General features: G+C 30.1%; 1 protein-coding gene across 2 annotated transcripts in view; it reads right to left on the bottom strand.

Annotated features, from left to right (window-relative positions):
- LOC126781009 (monocarboxylate transporter 12) overlaps positions 1-23,492 on the bottom strand; it is a 32,450-nt gene that overhangs the window by 1,491 nt on the left and 7,467 nt on the right. The window contains exons 1-6 of one of the 2 annotated variants that reach the window (XM_050505752.1): positions 22,399-22,595; positions 17,677-18,177; positions 3,267-3,386; positions 1,849-2,073; positions 376-1,158; positions 103-303 (exon numbers count right to left, since the gene is read on the bottom strand). In XM_050505752.1, the coding sequence (XP_050361709.1) occupies positions 103-303; positions 376-1,158; positions 1,849-2,073; positions 3,267-3,386; positions 17,677-17,827 (1,480 nt within the window). In that variant the 5' untranslated portion in view covers positions 17,828-18,177; positions 22,399-22,595. Of the gene's footprint in view, positions 1-102; positions 304-375; positions 1,159-1,848; positions 2,074-3,266; positions 3,387-17,676; positions 18,178-22,398; positions 22,596-23,492 lie in introns of those variants that run through there. The other variant, XM_050505753.1, reaches the window with a different exon arrangement.

The following is a 23,492-nucleotide window of genomic DNA, read 5'->3' as shown; positions in this document are numbered from 1 at the left end:
AATAATTACTTAATACTTAGTACATTCTTTTAATATCATGTGATTTTCATAAGTAAACATTTACGACATAAAGTGAGTCAGTAAAATAAATATGGATCATACCGGCAAAAGGTGGTCCAATTAGTGAGGCGATTCCTTGGAATAGCAAGAGGAGACCAAACGCATTTGTTAACCTCTCTATACCAAGAAGATCAACTAAGACGACCGAAGTTAACCCAACGTAAGCACCAATTGTGAAACCAAAGGTGGTTGCATAAAGTGCGAGTCCCCAAAATTCCCAGCAGGCCATTGCCATTGCAGTACCTAAAACAGAGACATTCTACTTTCTATTTATCCGTTTAAAAAATAAACGTACAAGTACATTTTTATACTCACTTATTCCGGCAATCGTAAGGCATAAGTTATACGCTAACAAACGATTAACCCAGGGCTTGTCACTAATGTATCCTAGAATAATCCGACCGACTAAGTTTGATGCCCCAATTATTGATATTAAGTATGCTGGTTCCTCCACTCCTAGATTTTCACTCATAGGCACTGTATATACGTATGGTATGTAAAAACCTATACTAGTCAAAAAATTGGATAGCGAGAATAGAATAAATATAGGATCAACAAGAAGAGATACATCGAGCATTTCTGCTAGGGCTGCTTTTGATTCCTGTGAACACGGCAACCATCCACATCTCTGTTCACGTTCTTCTTTCTTTATTGAAATTTGTACTCTATCCGGAGATGCTCCTCTGAATTTTGCTAGACTCGTCATACTTCCTTGGTACAGTACATCTGGTCGTTGCATAATACCACTTCCATGTCGTGAATGGGGATGATGCTTTTGTTCATGTGGTTTGTTTAGAGCGGGCTGGGACAGAGTCAGTCTTGCAACATCATCTTCTAGTTTTCCATTTGCCCGTGCAATTTGTTCAGTACTTTGAGATCTTTTTAGGGGCGATTTATTTATTTTAGGTAACATTGGTTCAGTAATAGGTGTTCTTGGGCGCTCAGGTACTGGTCGGAACATAAGTCCCAATGGAATACAATTAAGTATAAAAGCTCCAATAAGTGCCATTGCCCCTCGCCATCCGTAATTAGAAATAAGTGCTGATGTTATTGGTGCAAACAAAAATGTTCCCAATCCAGATCCGCATACCGCTATGCCTGAAAAAACAAATAATATTGAAATATCGAATACATCGAAAAATAGGATAGTGATTTACTTGGTGGTAGGAGGTTTGGTTGCTTTTTGTATCACCCAGTAACAGCCTGTTAATGTCCCACTGCTGGGCTAAAGGCTCCTCTCCCTTTTGAGGAGAAGGTTTGGAGCTTATTCCACCACGCTGCTCCAATGCGGGTTTGGAGATACATATATTATTGGAAATACACATGTGGCAGAATTACAATGAAATTAGACACATGCAGATTTCCTCACGATGTTTTCCTTCACTGTCAAGCACGAGATGATTTATAAACACAAATGAAGCACATGAAAATTCCGTGGTGCTTGCCTGGATTTGAACCCACGATCATCAGTTAAGATTCACGCGTTCTAACCACTAGGCCATTTCGGCTTTTTGTATGTATTACCCACTTATCACATATTCTACTGCCAACCAGTAATACCTCCGGTTCGAGTCAGTGTATCTACATGTAGAAGGGATATGACATCTTAGTGTCCAAAGTGGTGGCATTAGCGATATAGGTAATGATTAATATTTCTTGCGGCGTCTATGCGTGGTAACCACTTATATGCGATATGCAATAAGTATGCGATAAACAAGGCTTCAAAAGTAGTCTAGATAAATTTTTTTGGTACTCAGTAACTAAAGTTGGTAGACAAGGAATACAAACCCGTAGCGAGGCTTCTGTAACGTTCGAACCACACAGTTACACTAACTATAGCAGGAAGATAGATGAGGCCAAATCCGACACCAGCTCCAATGCCGACCGTGAAAATCAGAGTTGTCACGTTGTTTGCAAAAGCGGACAACGTCACGCATGTGGCGGAAAGCAGCGCACCTGCTACTGTCACTGAACGACATCCCCAACGATTGACAAAGGAACTTGAAATTGGACCTTCAAAACAAAATCATTAAGTTTTTCAATTATTAAAAGTAAATAGTAAATAATATTTATTAAATTCGTGTTTTTGTAAAATCGGTCTTGTATCTGATGCTATTATAGTAAATTAAAGAGGAGATAGGACATTAAGTAAAATACATAATTATTAAAAAAAAATAGCGATATCATATGAACTTGTTAACTTAGAAAAAATAGCGTTAATTATTGGTATATAACACATTCTAATTATTCCCAATTATTTTAAAAATATAAGATATTCATTTCATAAAATAAATATTTAAAATAAATAATCAAACAATCACTATTGTTTAAAAAGTACTCTACTCAACTAAGAAATAGACTTTATTTGTATAAAATTTAAAATGGTGATGAGTTGAAACCTCGAGGGATTATTTGTCTCCCACATAATTACTTAAAAGCTTCTAAATCTGGAAACCGAGCGACGTTAGCAACTGCTTAATCAAAAAGTCTTACTCCATGGATGCTATTAAGTTGATTTTCAATTTTAATTGAGTTATATTTAATATTATTATGTGGGTCGAAAGTTTTGTTTGTGTCAAAGAGATTTATGCAAACTAATAATTAATCTCATTGGCTTAGAACATCAGTCGGCCACTATGTATTCTTATTTATTTTTATGTTTTAGGAAGGCGGACGAGCAAATGGGTAGTTGATGGTATGTGGTCACCACCGCTGACAGACATTGGCGATGTAAGAAATTATAGCCATTCCTTACATTGCCGATGCGCCACCAACCTTGGAATATCTCTGTTTCTAATTCTTATGCGTCTCCGTTATGCTCCTTGTGCCTGTAGTTACACTGGCTTACCGGAAACTAACAACAACATCAATTAAACCGGAACGCAACAGTACCAAGTATTGTTGCTTAGTGTTATAATATCTGATGACGGTGATGATGGTGGGTGGTACCACCAGGTAAATAGAAAATTTATGAATTCTGCTTAATATGAGGTAGCTTATTCATATCAACTTTGAATATTAATAGCAAAATTATTATTAAATATGGAATAAGTATTGTGATTTTGATTTTTATATAAAAATAAAAATATATATTGTTAGCTCAAATACTGAAATAAAAGGTAGACTGGGCGTCTTTATGAAAAAAAAAACTGAAATCGACATGTGATAGCGACTAGCGCTTTTCAATCAAATTGTAATATAGTTACCTGAGCTTAGCGTGACCCCGACAAGGATAGACACGATCCACGCAGTTTTGCCTTTGCCCTCGTTAAAGTAGGTCAGGAACTCAGCATAGAATACTCCAAACGAATAAGTCATGCCATCGGCTGTAACAAGCGACATTTATTATATTAAAGGTCATAATTATCATAATTGTCGAAGCGATCCTGTACTGTATTGAATACAGTAGATAGGATTTTTTTGGTACGTAATTCCTTAGTTTTGATATACCATTAAATATATCTTTAAATACGTTTCAAGTGAATCGTGAATTGAATCGAAAATTATGAAGGCATCAGTTTATGGCAAGTATTTTGTTGCTAGTGTTTTTCTATATATAATATTTTAATTATTATAATAGATTTAATTTCGTTATACAGTTAAAATCCAGGTTTACGGTGAAGAAAAAAGTTAAGAAAAAACCAGTATGCGTCGGATTAAATGCTGTCGTATGTAAATCCAAACTGGAGTAGAGCTGCTTGGAATCACTGAGTGAATAAACTCTAAGACGCCTCTTAAGAGTCCGACTCCTTTGCCCAGCTATTGGATTTTTAAGGTAACATTAAAGATTATATATTTAATCAAACATCTCGTCTTAAATAAGGATTCGAGACGTTTTCGTAACTTTACAAGTCGACGAATCTTACTAAATCTCCAAATGATAATGTTCAAGGGTAAAATCAATAATCTAAAACCCATTCAAACAATTGACAATCGTACACAAGTGATCGAATCGCCCAAATAGATGACGCATTGAAGATGTGGGACAAAAATTATTCAAACACTTTTCATAGTGGCAATCGATCTGATTCGCTTGATGCTCTTATCGTCGTGGCAGACTTATAATAAAGTAGGGTAACGTGATAGACACTATGTGGCATAGTATAAGCACAATATCGACGGCAACTGACTTCACGTGTTCATATACAATAGGCTGTGGTCTATTTCAAACGAACAAAAGAAGTAGCTATCGCAAGATCTCCTGAATTAAATAACAAAGAAAATAAATTAAATGTTGCAGTGGTATTTAGCTTAATTAATATTTACATTAAGTAATCAAATATATTTCTCATCATGTGGTTCAGATAATTGTTAACTAAACACCTTGTACGAGATTGTTTAGTGGATAGGAATATATATAATAATATCTTTATCACAAGTAACGGGTTGAAATTCGGACAAGCGTCACTGCGTCATGTGCTTAATTTCACTTAATAATTTACCTAGTGATCGGTAGTGAAGAAAAAAATATATGAATTATGAAATTCTGCCGCATATGTATTTAACAACTTGAAATTTGTCACAAAAATTTGCTACTCCTTCCCCGACGTAGACGCTCACTAAGAACGAATTTTACGCAACACTATCCAAAATAAATTTTTCTTTATATGTACCCTTGCGAATTCGCAAAAATTAGCTAGTATTTAATAATAGTATCCATATATTTACTTGTATTGAGAGTTTTTTATGAATTATGAATTAGGACTATATTAGAAACGTATTTTAATAAGTTTTAACCATTAGTTTGAGAAACACTGGTTTGATTTGTATAATAATAGTGATCTCCCGGATTCGCACAGTTTACATTGAGTAGACATATTCAATGCGTCTCAGAATTTTTCCTTCAATTGTTTAAGAGATCAATCATACGTACAACATTATTTTGTTATAATTTTGATATAACTATCAGCTTACTCAGCGCACGCCGTTGAAGCTGTGAACAATTATTTCCTATTCAATTTACAACTAATATCATAACCTTAAACAATATGTACAGAATATTCATATATTATATACATAAGGCGTCTGATAAATAATGTATTCATTGGTGAAACAGGAAATTTCAAACACAAGCGTAAACATTATTATACATACTGTAAGACGTGGTGATATATAATACTTTAGAAATTGTTTGTATATTTGAACTCGATAATTTCAAGATCTAAAAACACAATTTGAAAAAATGTTTATTAGATAGCGTGCAAATCACATAATACATAATATGTGTACATATATGCGGTGCCTAAAGCTTATAGCGCTAAAAGTTTTATATTTTAACAATTTTGCTGTTTGCGAGTTTTGCTGCGTGTCTCGATCATATTGTCATAGAAATTACAATCCATCTTAATAAAATGCTGGACACTTTAAATTTTTGTGTAAGTATCCATTCATTTTGGTGACGGTCTGGTCAGCCACGGCAGAATGAATGTCAGAATACTGAAACGGCAGACAAAATAAAAAAAAGAATGTTGGGAGTAAGCCCAAATATTAAACATAAATGGACGTCACAGTGATAAAGGTGGAATTTAAATTGGAAAAAATCACTAAAGTATTATTTATTTATCATATAAACGACATAATTATCATCGTTGGTAAAAAAATTAAATATTCGAACCATTTGGATACTGGAGTCATAGTGCATTTAAAAAAAAATGCTGCCTTTTATTTAATACAAACGACATGAGGGACACCAAATATTTTTTATCTGTAGTCTGTTTTATTGTTATCGATGCGAAAATGGCTATATCATATTTTTATCATATTTCCGTGGAAGTGACAGTTTCTGTAGAAACTGGTGGGAGGAGGATAGTGCTACTAATATAAATAATTAATATAAGCAAAATCGTAAAAAAGTGACATCGAGATCTGATAACGATGCATGCAGCCATCGTTATCTCACTCTAGTCAAGTCTTTTTTGACTCCGAAGAGAGATAAGATATATTAAAATGAAAACGAGGACAGCAAGTATAACAATAAAAACTAATATATAGGGCATTATTCAATTAATCATACGTCCGTTCAATTCGGATAATAGAGTACCTACGGACGAATACATACACAATCACGACGGAATCACAGAACATGAAATTTTAGAAATGATACATTGAGCATTATAGAAAATAAAAACTTGAAACAGACATATTGCAGCTTAGAAATGTATTTAAAGAGATTAAAATCGGCATCTTATGAATTGTTTGTAATGTACATTTAAAAGTGTATATTTTCTATGTTTTGAAAGGTTTACATTTGTTAATTTTAATTTAAGCAATACTAATATCTTAATGAATTGCAGTTAACTTAAAAAGAATTATGACCTGATTGTAAATTCATATTCGTCTGTAAAAAAATATTTGACAATATATTAATTACATCCATTTAATTCAAATTTATATCCTAAATCAAAGAAATTCGTAGAAATTAGCAACAAGATTAATTACACTAATCAACAAAATCAATAATTTTTAAAAAAACAATAAAAAAACAAAAAGATCAATAATTTTTCCAAGTAAAAGGCAAAGGTTTAATAATACCTACTCGACGTGGTGTGGCGTGCGCTATTAAATACAAATACGTCACATTCATAATATACGTGATAAGCTCTAATATTGCTGGGAAGGCTGATATTAGATAACCCCTCACGTGGCAGTTGATATTGTATCCACGCCCACATGGATATGGTCCGGGAGACGATAGAAAAACATAATTGAACTGCTGCTACTACCTCCCTACCTTACCTGGTTTACACTCGTATTCGATAGAATTGATATGATGCCGTTAACAAATTATTTAGATTAAAGCTAAAATATGCAGAAACAAATTTTAAAAATATATATAATATTCATATATCAATAGCAGGAGTTCTCTTGTTTCATATTTTCCAAGAAGTTCACATTGAATCCTTAGAAAATATAAAATATGAGAACTATTACTATCGAGAATAGTATATAGTATATACATATATTTCTAAAACATGCCATTAACACATATTACCACCTACCATTGACGTAAATGTTAAAAATGTTATGTACAAGAACACCCTGTAAGTAGAGATCTTTAGCTTCTATACTATGCGTATATCTATGTACAATGACATAAATATTGTGCTCTTAATAAGAATACCGATATTATATAATAATTTGTTATAACATAAATTAAAACTTAGTAATTAACTGAAAACCCGTGAACCTGTATTTTTTTATAGAATAGGTAGGCAGACGAGCATATGGGCCACCTGATGGTAAGTGACCACCAACGCCCATAGACATTGGTATTGTAAGAAATGTTAATCATTGCTTACATCGCCAATGTGCCACCAACCTTGGGAATTAAGATGTTATGTCACTTGTACCTGTAATTACGCTGGCCCACTCACCTTTCAAACCGGAACACAACAATACCTAGCACTGCTGTTTTGTGGTAGAATATCTGATGAGTACCCAGTGAAAGTTGGACAAAGCCCTACCACCAGTAGGTGGTGGTAATTCAAAGAGAATTAATTTAAAAAAACCTAGAATCTAGAATTCTAATCGTCATTCACCTCAAGCTAAAAAGAAATCAAACAATAGAGACTGATTTTGCTAATAGTTAGTATGAAATTGTCAAGTTAAAACAAAAAAGAAAGAAAAAGGGATCATATTACCGATAATTTACATTTTCTTCATCCCGATATAACCCATCATGACATATTTTTCAATTCCGTTGCCTTACAGAAGCTATGTTGCTTAGTGACTATCTTTGATAACATCAATCAATACGTTTGATTGATAAAATATATTGATCGATTGATCTCACGAAGAAAGAGAGATAAGTTGGGAAAATGTTGCCTAATGTGATAAATAGAACGTTTTAAGCACGTGATGAATTTAAATCATAATGAAAACTGTTTAACACACGTACAAAATTGTTAGTAATAAAATATAATATCACAAATTATTTTATCTCGGTAAAAACTTAAGTAAATATACTAAGAATGATTGATGCCGAGCTTATACATGTTTCTCGCATGTTTTGCTAATTAAACAGAATGTCATTATACACGGTATTTGTTTGATGATATTTTTATCTAAAATAATCAACCACACCGATTAATATTTCCAAAATAAACCAAAAAATAACGTGAACATCGTAACTAATTGAATGTTAAAAATTTGCATTGTAGGTACGCTTTGCTTAGTATAGACACACCTACGAATTATTACGATAATTTTTGTTGATTTTTCTTATCGTGAATACTTATTATAACACCAATAATATAATCACGACTGTTTATTACGTAATTATTTTTATTTGTAATAAAAATGTCGTATGTATTAGTACCTACAAGATAAAATATTACTCGTGCGCTGATAAATAATTGTTCTTTGTTTTTATTTTGTTATAGATACCCCATTCTAATTTCGCTCAAGTAAATTTACGTCAAGATATTTTACAAATAAATAGATATAAAACTAATAATAAAAGTGTACTCGTGTCAGTCCGAGTTGGACGTAATAGTGCTACTGCTGATGTATCTTAAATCATGCGTTAGGGATTTTTTAATCGCTTTGTGAAGACCAGTGGTCGCAACAAGAAATGCTTATTATAGAAGAGAAGAATTACATAATATATAAATAAAGCAGTTACAATCTCAAAATTTTAAATATTATTCGGTTTTCATCGAAATCGTGACCCCGGAAATAGTCGAATTACGCAATATATACTTACTCGAGAAATATAACAATGGAAATTGTATTTTTCATGATCAAATTCTAAACGAAGCTTTATGATGAGCTGATATTTATAAAATGTATAAAAAGTCGCTCTACTCACGATCTATTAACATTGACCTACTGCAGATTTAAAATAAACATCCCAGTGACGTGGTATCTAAAAATACAAGCCAAGTGCGAGTAATTATTATCTGCGGTTAAAACGGGTTTAAAATTGGCAGTTTGTCCCACCACCACGTACAATTCATTTCAGTCACAATTCATGTTTTGATGTTAATTTCATGATTCATGTTTTGATCTAATTAATCTGGGAGTATTTGTATATTTTAGAATAAAATAATAAACAGTGTACTTAATAACTATAAATAAATTTATTAAAATTTCTTTATGTGAAAACACTAGAACTGACAAAAAGCCGAGATGGCCCAGTGGTTCGAACGCGTGAATCTTAACCGATGAACGTGAGTTCGAACCCGGGCAAGCACCTCTGAATTTTCATGTGCTTAATTTATGTTTATAATTCATCTCGTGCTTTTCGGTGAAGGAAAACATCGTGAGGAAACCTGCATGTGTCTAATTTCATCGAAATTCTGCCACATGTGTATTCCACCAACCCGCATTGGAGCAGCGTGGTGGAATAAGCTCCAAACCTTCTCCTCAAATAGGGAGAGGAGGCCTTAGCCCAGCAGTGGGACATTTACAGGCTGTTACTATACTAGAACTGATTGTGTAAAAATATAATAAATGTAAATCAAAGATAAAAAAGCATTTTTGTTGTTTTCCCTGACGATAAGATGTACATGAAAATGATCCCAGGGGAATTTAAAAGTTTGGCAAAAATGTAATATTAAGTGAATGTTATTTGGTTAATATCTCAGTCTATAAAGTTTGATGTTTTTCTATCTATAAAAATATATGTTGAAAAATTGAGGAATGTTTCAATTATTCAATATGTTTCTAATGAAATACTTCACAACTTATTAATCACTACTGCTAAAAACTTTTTTTTATATATTAAGCTAATTAAAGCGCAATAAATTAAGGGAAAAAACACGAAGTAATCTTAACTTACTCGATTATGTAATCATAAGAAAATAATTGGTATTGTTTACAAATAAATTAAAAAAGGTTTATTCTTGTCCTTTGGTAGGTTTTCATTATTTGCGTACAAATATTCATCTCGTGCACTTTGTCTTTTGTGATGTAAATTATATAAATATTTACGGGCACAACAAACAACCGTTAATACCTTACATAATAATCGATTACGCCCTAATTGAATTTCGTTCCATCCTTATTTTAAAAGCTTTATTAATCGCATGTTATTTATCCAAAGAAGAGATGAAAGAGATCGCTCTCTTAGCGCTAAGACCGCCTTTTGATTTTTGTTTATGACTGTTTGTTTGTATAAAAATAAAACATATTCCATTTTAGTGCTAATTATGTAGTAAAGACTTAACCTTAACATGATAGTTCTCAGTGTAGTTCTTTTGCGACGTATGTTTTTAATTTTGTGCATTTTATTCGGTTTAATTTTGTATATTTAATTACGAACTACGTTTATTGCGTTAGAGAGTAGCGAGTTTGCGGCTTTATAGAAGGAGGAGGAGGATTTTTGTCACAATTTTTTTTAATTATTAAGTTTCTTATTCCTCTTTCTTTAGACCTCTTGTCAAAAAAATGTTAACGCGTTTACTTATTTTTCTGTCTGATATTTTACAGCAACTTATAAATATAACAATGAAATATTGCATACCTATAATAGAAAGTAGAAATGATTATTGTATAAAATTTTAATTTAAAAATTTTCTGGCAATCAGCTTCAGTAAAATTAATATAAATAGCTCGTTAAATTATCATACAAATAATCTTTAATGCTACTTATAATTAACATTTATACTCTGCGTAGTTGATGTATTGTATTAATAATTATTAAAATGAAATTGGTGGAAGCAATATTTATGTAAGTTGTTATTATAAATAAATTCCAATCAATAAGCTGTCGAGTTAATGCTATTACTTGCATAATGAGACGAGTTTTGGCGAAAAAATTACATTACATAAAACCACTTTCGAAGAATTTTCTCCAGCAGGGTATCATAAATCTGCTTGAATCAATTTAGTTCGTATAATAATACAACATTTACTGATCTTAATGTTGTCATGATATTGCATCAATTAGATCCTAATTAAAGAAATACGCTTCTGAATTGACTAAATTATAAATTGATTCGTTGTCTCGCTTCTTTATTAGGAATCAATTCTTGTCAGTGTCTAATAAATAGGTAAGTTCCCTAATTAATATTTTATTACTACTTGTAATTGTAATGGAATGTATGACTTGTTATTAATGTAATGAATCTTGACATATATTATATACTTATGATTTTCACCTTTATAAAAGTAAAGAAATTACATTCAACTTAATACTCTTGCAAAGCTGTATTAACTTTAATTAAATAAGTCATAGTCTTAAGAAAATGCTAGTGTAGCTGAGTTTAATTTTTAAATAACATTAAGATCCTGTTCAAACATACACTACAAACATTCAAAATATTGTAGCCCAGTCCATATGTATAATATACTGTGATTCTAAAAATTAAATGGTATACTGTTATCTCAATACGCGATCGTATTTTTCATATAAAAATAATATATAAAAACATACTAATACATAATTTATCATTACATACATAAATGAATATTTCAATCGCCGCTGTTGAATGATTCGAGTAATATGTCCGAGAAGGCAATCATTTATATGGGGCTCCTAAAAGGTTGGATGAATTACTGAATTCTCTTGAGAACACACCTAGTGTAAAGATTTACATTTTAAAGCATATAGCTTGTACATAAATTTAAACGTAAATCTTGTAAGCAAAACTTGTATTAAAACCTTGTCCTGAGTTCCCACGATGCAATAAGGAGTTAACTCGTTTCGTGCGAAGTATTTAATTGGGCAAAAGATTAGTGAGATCTTCCGTCCAATTTCTTTCATAAATTACGGGTTCAAATAGCATCAAATGAGGCAGAACTGCTTAATCTGCGCAGATAGACTCCATCATCGCGTTATCCTGGCGGGATGTTACGTCGCTGTGACCCGTTTAATCAAAGAATAAGGGTTTAATAGAATCTAACTGTTACAGATGGGTTTGCTTGAATTTCGATAAAAATAAAAATTTTGATTTCGATAATCAGATCATTTGAAATGATTATAATTTTGTGATAGCGATAAGATCCAACTTTCTTTCTATTTGTATGTTTTACGTATTTTATATTATTCAAGTAAAAAATGTTGTTACTCTCATTCCTAATCGTAATTTGTTAATCACTTATTATAAAGTGCTTAAACATTCTTTAAAGTGATATAATGATTAAAATTATTATGTATCGTATCTGTAGTCTGTTAAGAACAAACTGTTTAAAATTTTGTAAGTAGATGCCCGCTGAATTGTTACACGAACTTAACGTAAAACGTTAACTCTTATTAATGACTGCGTTTATACATCTATATAAATATAGCAAAGCTGAAGTGTTTGTTTGTTTTGTTGTTTGAACGAGCTAATCTGAAATTACCAGTCAGATTTGAATTTTTTAACATCGCGTCAACATCTACGGCGGAGCAGAAATGTTTAACGCAGCATACATATATGCTCCGCGCAGTTTCAACTGTTAAACACTGTGTTTTATATTGACAATTATATTGATCCGATATTGGCGGTATATTTATATTCACATATCGATATTACAGTATTAACAATATAACGATAGAGCCGAGATGGCCTAGTGGTTAGATCGCGTGAATCTTAACACTACTTTATTTTCATATGCTTAATTTGTGTTTATGATTCATCTCGTGCTTGACGGTGAAGGAAAACATCGTGAGGAAACCTGCATGTGTCTAATTTCACTGAAATTCTGCCACATGTGTATTCCACCAACCAAACGCATTGGAGCAGCGTGGTGGAATAAGCAAACCATCTCTTCAAAAAATGAGAAGAGGCCTTAGCCCAGCAGTGGGGCATTCACAGGCTATTATGTTTTGTTACGATACGTTACATATTAACGATAAATTGGTTATACAAAGACAAAAGTATTATTGACTTCATAATATTAGTCCAATCAATGTCCAAAAGACGATAAATTAGTATATATATACCAAGATTAGACGAGTCATGAAGACAATAGGCATGATGACACTATTAAAGGATTAAAAAATAAATGATTTTACAGAAGAAACTATTTTAATTTCTATCATTCTAAAAAATGATCCCATTTTAATATACATATTGAGATTAATAAGATTTTTAATAAAACAAAAGTATAAAATTCTGCAATCAGCCATTTTTTTGAAACACCAATCGGAGCGAATGTCGTCACTCCTTTGTGTCAACAGTTCGAGACAACAAAATATAACATAACATAAGGTATAACCCTTTCTCTCGAACAGTTGTTGTGTTTACATACATTACATATAAAATGTAAGGCCATAAATGTCTTAATAAAATAATAAGCAATTAAACAAGCTTAAATAATTTATTTCGGGACCGTCGCTAGCTATGAAAAAGATGCATTCATATCGAATGTATTTTAAAAATCGTTGATAATATATTAGATGATATAGTTTGTATACACAATACACAAGAACTACTGGATATATTTTATTCGAATTTAACGTTGATAGTTTATTTTATGAAATGAAATAGCTCAAGTTTATGTTCCGAGTATTGCCAGGTAAACAAAACAATATTCCTATTTCCAATACCTATCTAATAGATATGAGGAGATCATAAATTCATTTTGTTAAAACTTAAATGATCTATTAGTAGTTATATTTTCGTTCAATATATATTTTTAATTTTTTCTTTAAATTAGGATTTAAAATGAAGTAAAATTAGTATACAATATACATACAATTTGCATTCGTTTGACAATTCTGGGGTGCTATTGTTATTATAAAGCTCATTTGAATATATAGTTGTATACCCTCGTGTTATTGCACTTTTTACTGCGTAGATATTATTTAATCGTTGCAATCATTTATTTTTGTGAGGTTGTCAGTTAACGATGTTGATAACAGACACATAAGTAGTAAGTCAAGAGGGTTTGCCTTGTCGATGAATGTTGCATCTGCATAAAATTTTTAATGTTTATTTATGACAATAATTATACTCATATAATAAAAAAAAATCCTCTAGTTTTTAATTGATAAGACATAAGATTAATTTAAAAAATTGAGAATTTGACTATTAATTTTTTATTTATATATTTTTTATATAATTCTTTGATTATTAATAAGTAAGTATAATGTTTCAATGTTGAAATAATATTAAAACTCGATATCAGTACACAATTAAAAACGTTTTTTGCTGTATACAATTTATATATTGTTAAGCATTATCCCAGGGTTATTCTTCTAGCGTGGTCCTCTACGAATACAAATACATAGTTAAATCGATATAGATTAATATAAAACTATGTAGTAAATACATTCAATTGAGTAAGTTATTTATTAAGACAGGTGTTCAGGTAAATAAATGGCGTGTGTGTAGTTTAGAAAAACGCGGAACTAGTGCTATGCGGTAAACGTTTTCAATTGCAAGATAATTTTCCATCATACATGATAATTGATCAGATCAATGGAGTTTTTTCCGTCAGATATAATTATAACAAGCATGCAATCTGAGAATTTTTTCTTTTAAATCTATCTAGAATAGAAAGACATTTATAAATTTAATTCTACATCCAAGAATAATTAAAGTGCCGTTTTAATATTATGTTTATTTCTGTCAATATTATTCCTAAATTAGCTATTTAAATTGAACTTTAAAAAGAAAAAAAACAGTGCAAGAAATTGAAGTTGTTTTATATTCATTTACATTCATAAACAATGAATTATAAACAGACTATTGTATATAATATTTACTGCTAAGTCGTTCCCAAGTCGAGTATCAATTCTTTTGTTAAATATTATTAATTAATATAATATTCTAAACTATAACGAAGCAAAGGTAAAATAAAGTGATTAATTAGAGCATACAATAATTTATTCATAGCAAAATTGTATTTAAATTTTTTATGTTGCATAATTCACATATTTATGTTATATGTATATGAAATAATTCGTAGGACATAGTTAGTTCTTTTGTTGTAATATAATAACCACAATGCAGGTTTTATTGCAGACAAAATGAGAATGACGTGTTTTGATTTATTTAACATAATAAACTGTGTTTGTGTAGGGTTTAAATCAAACGCGTCACTTTTTATCTATTTGTTTAGCGACGTGAATTGCAACATAACAATATGTAAATACTGCAATGTTTAAATTTCAAATAAACTTTTGCTTATCAAGAATTTTATTATAAAAGCAATTATTTTAATTAGTATCCAATAAATTAACTAGCATCAATATTTCGTTGCGTATACGTTTTAACCGATTTTTTATCAAATAATTAAAATTTTATCTTACCCTAACTTTCAAACAGTCAGGTTAGTTGAATATTAATAAATCATGCGTATTATCGATATTATTGTTAATATTTAACTTCGAGACTCAAAAAGTATTTTTAAGATTGGTTCAAGACCAATGATATCATACCAATTCAATGTCAAAATTGTTTATTAGTTGTCTTTACTCCTCCTGCTTTGGAATAAGTTATTAGGCTATGTTATATAATGCTATTACATATATGGTATATAATTATTTCCAATTAAAATAATTAGTATACTCATATGTAATTATGTATATGCTCCTGTGTCTATCTCAATTATGAAGTAACCTTAGCCTAAACATTAATAAAAAAATACATTACTTTTATTTACTGATGACGTCCATCTTGAAACTATTTTATTGTGATAATAGCGTCTCTATTGGTATAAGTAGGCTTTATTCTTTAAAATAATTGTCTGTGGTTTAACCTTAATAAAAATGATGGGAGGAGTAAAATAATAGCAGTTCAATTTTTATTTCGTGTTTTCTTAATTGGAACGATTATATTCCCAGGGTTAATGTATGTCAGCGATTGATATACGCAAAGGCGCTGACCTCGCCCCCCTCGCTCCGCGATACAGCGCGCACTTTGCGCATTCATTGTTATCTGCAGACATATATGTATATTATGGAATAATTATGTTACATTTATTTTTGTTTCGTTTAGTTTTTGCGGTCTCATATAATTCTGTTTTAATGTTACACACCAACAAATTGCTGAACAGCTTATTCCTACAAAAGTCGAGATGACGCAGAGGTTAGACCACTTGAATTGAGTTATGTAGTTAATTTGTGTTTTATACTTAAGTATATTTTATCATATCGTGCTTGGCGGTGAGAGAAAACATCGTAAGGAAATTTTCTGTTAATGTCGGATTAAAAATGGCTATATGTGTGTTCCAGTGCACATTGGAGGAGGAGGAGGAGACCTCAACTTAGCAGTGGTTAGTTATAGTTTTCATGTAACGTACGGGTGAGTATGTATATATAGTATTATACACATTCCTATTATTATTATTCTAAGATGAATTTATTAAACTATTTATTATTATTAACTTAGTGTAGTTATTATTATTGTCTGATCGCTGATGATTTTCTTAGTGAAAATACCTATTTACCATAAGATATAATGGCTAGTCGGAGCAGTAAATTTTCGTTAAATTGGTAGTATATTGTCACTTATACAAATAAAATATTATAAAGTTATGTGTATAAACAAATTTGTATAGCTCTATATAATAAACGAAAAATACTATATTTACATTCCAATTAAATAAAGTTTTTTTTTCCAAAATATTTTTCTGAAACACTCGTGTAAGAAAAGAGGCGAAAATTATAATCAATACAAAGATAGGATAAATATCATCCGATAAGATGAGATTCATAGATAAATACACGAAACATCTGCCGCTAAATTGATTTAAAATGGCCTTTGTCTAAAATTTAAAAAAAGAAAAATATCGTTATTCGTTTTAATTTTATGAAATTATAGATGATTTTAGATAGCAGTCCGCTCACATTTCTGTGATTATATAAATAGCTCAGATAAGACGTTCATTGCAATATTTTATTAAAATTGTGGCGTATCTAAAAAATATGCCATGTCATTATTTGAAACAAAAGATCTTAATTTTGTGTCTCATAAATAAACAAATTAGGGTCATTGTTCTTTAATAAAATTGAAACGAAGTCGTAACTTAAATTTTAAATCTTTGAGTCTTATTTTTTTACATAAATTAATTATATTTTTTTTATTATATATAAGTACATAAAATGTTAGTATTATTCAATAAAATATTCGAAATAATATATTGAATATATTTTACATGGGAAGTTCTGATTGCAATATTTGTGATTCATTTAATTTTATTTGGTGATCTTAAAAAAGGTTTTATAACTGGTAAGTGCTTTAGGCATTAAGTATAATTTTTTTGTACCAATTAAATTAAACTAAACCAATAGGTGTCTTAAGCCTTTTATATAAATTGTTACATTATAATTGAACTGTATTCAGTAGACACGAAAGTAATAACTGCATTTATATATAACGACGAGTCACGTTCTGTACTAGTAGTTAATTTTTTTTTGTATTTCATATTTAAAAAAGTACATATCATAAATATAAGTAAATAATTTTACGTAAATAAGTGATATTGATATGTATTCATAGTTCTCGATTTCAGTGTATGATAATCAAAACAACTTTTTTGTCATGTCATTTGTCATATCATAAAAAGGTTAAAAGCTAAAAAAAATAAGATATGAAAATAAATTTCTACACGTAATATATATTTTAACAATACGGACAATTACAAAGATTATCAGGAAATTGTTTTAAACACAAAGTTTAAAACAATTAAAGTCCAATTGTGGTATGAAATTGCTAAGATTAACAATAAGTTTAAAGTACTCACTGACAATGTGTATCATAAAGGATGCGAAGACTACCATCCAGCCCCACCCTCCGTCTGGCGGGGGTGGCAGGCTCTCGGAACCCTCCCTCGACGTCTCGACGGCTTGCGAGCTGCTACCATTCTTTGCACTCTTCACACCCCCGTGCGACATCTTTGTTTAAAGCTTTAGAACTACTGTCTTCTTTTACTTGGCACTTATTTATTAATGTTTAAGGCAGTTCAAAGGTATATCGCTTGATATGATTATTTCAGAGTGTTAAAATATGTATTTTTAACAATTGGTACTATTAAATAGAGGCACTTGTTAAACTTGCGCTATTCTTTAAATATGAGAAAGAAGGAAGCGACGTTGCGGAGGGAAAACGAAGGACTCATAAGAATATTGTATCTTGCATGATCTATGGTTTTAGATCATGGATATTTCCACCTATCTGCTGTTCGATATAACATCTAGATTTGCTAAGAGTTGGTTGCTTTGGAAGAACATTTTTGGCTATGTATCTGAAACAAAAAAAGTTACAATGTATATAGTTGAGCTGATACAGTCCAATGAACAGTATTGTGGATCTTGACAGAAGATCGGGAAATATATCTTGGTAAATATATCTAAGTTTTTCAAATAATTATTTTATAGTCAGCAGTGAATGTAAAAAACGTGAAAACATAATAACCTACACCTGTAGGTTATAAGTATACCTATACTCATAAGAAAATCTTTCGTGGAGAAGTTTGTCTGTTAAGACTGTGTTCCGATTCACAATATACCTACTGTAATTCTTGGTATAATATTTACTTTGTATTAAAAAATTTGAAACTAGCTAACATTTGGCGGGATTTTGAACAAATTACAATATTTAGTGGCATAGATCGTATTGTCATCACTCATTAACGGCAAGAGGTTGGGTAAAACTCACAGACATATTAAATGCAACTAAATTCAGGTGAAGTTATTAAAGTTTGTAGCAAAAATACTTGAAAATGTTTATTTGTTTTTAGAAGTTTTACTTAAGATTAACTAAATAAGCAACAAAACACTTTTGAGTTTGAGTTTAGGAATTAATTTTACGTAGTCCAATTAGAGTTGATCTCTTTTAGATATAAATAAAAGAGCAATGTATAAATGTATGTATTGTTTTTAATAATTATTTAAAAGAAAACTTACATTTTGTTGTAAAATATTACTTTCCATTTATTATTTATTAATAATTAAATATTGTGTTCGTTATTAAATTTACATATTAGGCATCTCGTCATAGTATTTCAAAAGTTGACTGAAATTCGGTATAAAATGAAATCTTATATTTCTTATAAGAGTACAAGACACTTGTCTCTAGTAAAGGTTGTATCCAGTGGCTACTAACATACTTTTAAGACTTCTCAAGTTCATACTTTATATCGCTATGATCTCATCTCGCATTAGTTGCTTGGCAATTGGTTCTAAAATAATTTATCATATATCTGGCAACAATGTTAAATTGATCGATGGCTGCTATTGAATCTTATGGATAACGTTGATAACATATACTACTATAAATAAGTGATTTTTTGATAAGAAAATATTTTTTTGTTATTCGTACTACAAACCTCTATTTTATTAAATGCATACTGTTTTATATAAATAATATTCAGATAAGATACTAATTTATAAACATAAATCTTAACCTTTATTTATTATTTCTTTTAATATCATATGTTTTATTATGCAATAAGTAAATTTAATATATATATGCTATAACTTGTACATGGCGATTAGGTTTTAAAAATATGCAATAATGCAAATTTTATAACTCACAATAATTTATTGAATGACATGATAAAAAAAAACATATTACACCTCATTTAAATTGAGTATTAAGTAATTGTAGGTAAAATTACTTATTGTATCTACTATGCGTATTAAGTAACTTAGGAGTAACCTTTAACATAATTCGATTATGTACAGTATACTCAATTCTGAGTGTTTAACGTTTTAAATATAATACATTATAGCAGACTAGAGTTATGAATAATTTATAATAAATGTAATATATTCTATTATTTTTAATTAGAGTGGTCAAAAAATAGTAAAGTTACATTAAAAAACATTTATGGTAAATGAAAAAAAGTTATAAATTAAAATGTACTATGTTTATGACGTTTGAATCGTACCAATTATATATGGTACGTAAGTTAAATGAAATATTGAAAAAAAAATTGGTCGCTATTAACTTGACGTATTTGACGTTTTTATTCACAGATACAATATTTAAATAACTAATTATGTTGAACTTAAGTAAGTTCATTCGTAAAAACATAAAAACATTATTACGCGTCGGATGACGATTGTACAAACATAGAAGTAAATTGAAGTGGGCCTTAAATAAAATGACAACTTAGAGAAATAATTGAGTCGTTTTTTTATTTTCACATTTTTAGGCTTTATCGGTGAAAATAAATTATACTTCAAACTTTAATTTATATACGTTTTTATTTATTTTCGCGTTAAAGGGTTTGTCGTTTGTAATGTTAAATCTAAACATTTCGAGAAAGTTTTTATGTATTGCGTTAATTGCAAGATTATTTTTTTAACTTCATTCCTAGATAAGCTGTCAATTTTTCTATGGGAGAAATAGTACATTTTTTCAAATTTCAGACTTATAAAGTTTTGTGGTATAAACCTTCAGCCCTGTCAGCTTTTTGCTAAATGTACTTTTGTGAAAATGTATGATAAAGCGATGAGTATTTGAATTACAAAATACGTTAGATTCAGGTATTTGAAATACAAAATAATTCAAATGCTGCCCAGCCCTTGTTCCAATGAACAATTATATATAGATTTATGAACATCAAATAATTCCTGATATTACGTGAGAAATAAGTGATCGATAATATATGGTATTTACATAAGGTACCTATTATCGTAATTTGTTGCGATAAGAGGTCGATGTTCATGAGCGCTAATGAATCTACTTTGATGTTGAATTACATCATAATTCTAGGCCGTGGTTTGATATTGTTAACAAACTAATAGTAACTGTAATTATATTTGTAATGTAAATTTATTAGCACGTGTAACTTACTAGCAACGAATCTTAACGTGGCACAGTTAAAATAAAGATTATATCTCAAGCTATATTTTAACAATTTAAATATAAGTATTCACCATTCGAATAGATTCGCCCTTACTGCGTTAATGCGTCGTAAAATACGCCCCGTTTATTATTGAGCTGTTTTATATAAATGTCTAGTAATATTTCTATACCTACCAGTTCGTATTTATCACTTACATAAATAACATAAATATTTTTTGATTTTTATACTCTGCAATAAACGTTTAAAAATAATATGTTATTTATTTTGATAAGTTTAATTTTAATAAGTTTTTATTTTTACTTATATATATAAAAATTCATCCTGGTTACTGTAAGTGATGTTTAAAAATAAATATATGTGTTACGAATATATCGTGTTTTAGAGTATAGACATCTCGAAGACCTACAAATCGCTGATATTTCTTATTTGCTCATTTTATTATATAGTACCACTTCAGTGGTATATAGGGATAAATTAGAACGATGCAAAGATGAAGCCCTGCGCCCAATAATTAACAAAACTGGTTAGGTGTTTTTATTGTTATAACAAATAAACAATTTTAATTCTAAACTAGATTTTCTTAGGAAGATCGACTAGCATATGTCTGATGGTAACAACCGCACATAGCTATTGGCACTGCAAGAAATATTAACCATTTCTCATCGTCAATGCGCCACCAGCAAAAGTAAGTAAGATATGTCCTTAGTAACTGTAATTACAATTCAACCCGGAATACAGCAACGCGGAATATTATTGCTCGTAGTACAGTAGTACTGCTCGAGAGTAATAAAATTAATTAATATATTTTAAGCATCAAGTCTCGATCACTATAATAATAATGAGAACTAGTTCTTTTTAGTGAAGGCAGCAAATAATAATATTAATTAATATATTTTTTATTTTTATTACTAGTAATTAGGAATACAGTAATTGATTCCAAAATATTCGGTAAAAAACAATTATAACTTTGTTTTAATAATAAGTTTTCATTGTTAGAAATTAAATTTGTAATAACAACTAAAAAAACTAAAACATCCTACAGATAAAAATAAAAACCGGTCAAACATTTTGAGCTAGCGTTTGCTGTAGCTTGCGTTCCACTAAATATATTTCAGATTCAAAATAAAGCTGAATCGGAATCAACATTTAATTTATAATAGTAACACTATTCTCTGGTCTCCGCCGGGGCTCAAGGAAGAGTTGTCCACGTGCTTCGTAAGTGATTGGGACAGAACGGGACGCCTCCGCCTCCAAATAATGGAACGATAGTGACTCAGCGCGTGTCAAACATTCGGTGTCGCGAATCAAAGTGTAACACGCTGGTCAAACAATGCTATTATGTATCGTTCGATCGTTTCTTTAGTGTTTGTAAGATATTACAGCAAATTTCCTCAGTCCACAATCCTTTGTTTTACATTTCATATTGTAAACGAGCCTACATATTTTTAATTGACTCCACTTAATGTATTTTTTTATTTAAAAAAACATATTTATTAGTATCGACAATGTTGTTGATTACTTCTTTGTTTCTTTTTAGTTGCACTGAAAATGCAACATACTATTCGGCGCCCAAAATAAATATTGGCGGCGCCGTTGTTTTCATTGAAGATATAAAATTATAAACAATGTGAAAAAAAACAAAGAGTATACCTATAGTGTCGAGCTAATTATGGCTGCTGAGATCTTGTCCAATTAATACTTTTTTTTCAGAAAACTACACTTTGTGAAACGCGGGACAACTAGAACTATTAGATGTACGAACACTAGTTACGATGTACACTGACTAATGATATACCCGCGCCGGGCGTTCACTCTCGCGCGCTGCCGCCCTCTCACTGACAACAAAAATAGCAGATAACTGAGGAAACAAGCGTTGGATGGACTAAAGAAATTTTACGACGTGTTTCCAGATTTCCAGTAGCCGTTTGCATAAAGCCTATTGTTTTGCACACATGTAATGCGAATCCATAATGCTGATGACGTTTAAGTTTTGTGTTGAAAAACAATGACTTATTTTATTGGATATTTGATGCGATATATAAAACAAACGTTATCAGTTTAGTTTTATATAAATTACAAACAGTATGTATGGAAGTTATTATAGGCGAAGCGATATAGCTTCAGTCGATAATGCTCTCAGCTTGCTAAATTAATATCTGATTACATTTAATGCACATGACAGTAATTTAACTTGTTAAAAAAACAAAAGAGAGTTTTTTTTAATATAATAGCTCATTTCCTGATAAAAGCTGATAAATAAAATGTTTTAGAAAAAAAATTGACTATTAACTAACTCGACACGTTTTTGTATATTAATATATAGCAAGGCAATACTGCTTATGTTATATATAATAAATAATAATATCTTATAATGGCAATAATCCGTAATCAATGATAAAAGTTCAATTACTTTATTAAGCAGGACATAATTATACAAAAATACACATGTATGTGTTTGTTATGTTATATTATGTTTGTTAAATATATAGGAGGGTTTTCGTATATATTTAATACACAAGTCATTGTCAACTTAAATAAAATAAAGCAAAAGGTTGCAATATGGAATTTCACTAAAAATATTGGTGATGTGTGAACTAAAATAAATATCAGTCGCTCAAACATTGCCATTTTCATAAAGCGAATGTTAACAGAATTAAAATAAATGCAATCATACTGCGTAATTTTCTATTAAGTCAATAAATAGCATTACATAACAATAAAAAATGAAACGCTTGCAATTAAAC

This window comes from Nymphalis io, chromosome 3 (genome assembly GCF_905147045.1).
Source record: "Nymphalis io chromosome 3, ilAglIoxx1.1, whole genome shotgun sequence".
NCBI classification, from domain to species: Eukaryota; Metazoa; Arthropoda; class Insecta; order Lepidoptera; family Nymphalidae; genus Nymphalis; species Nymphalis io.
The sequence above is the reverse complement of the archived record's forward strand: the minus strand, read 5'-3'. Positions and strand labels throughout refer to the sequence as shown.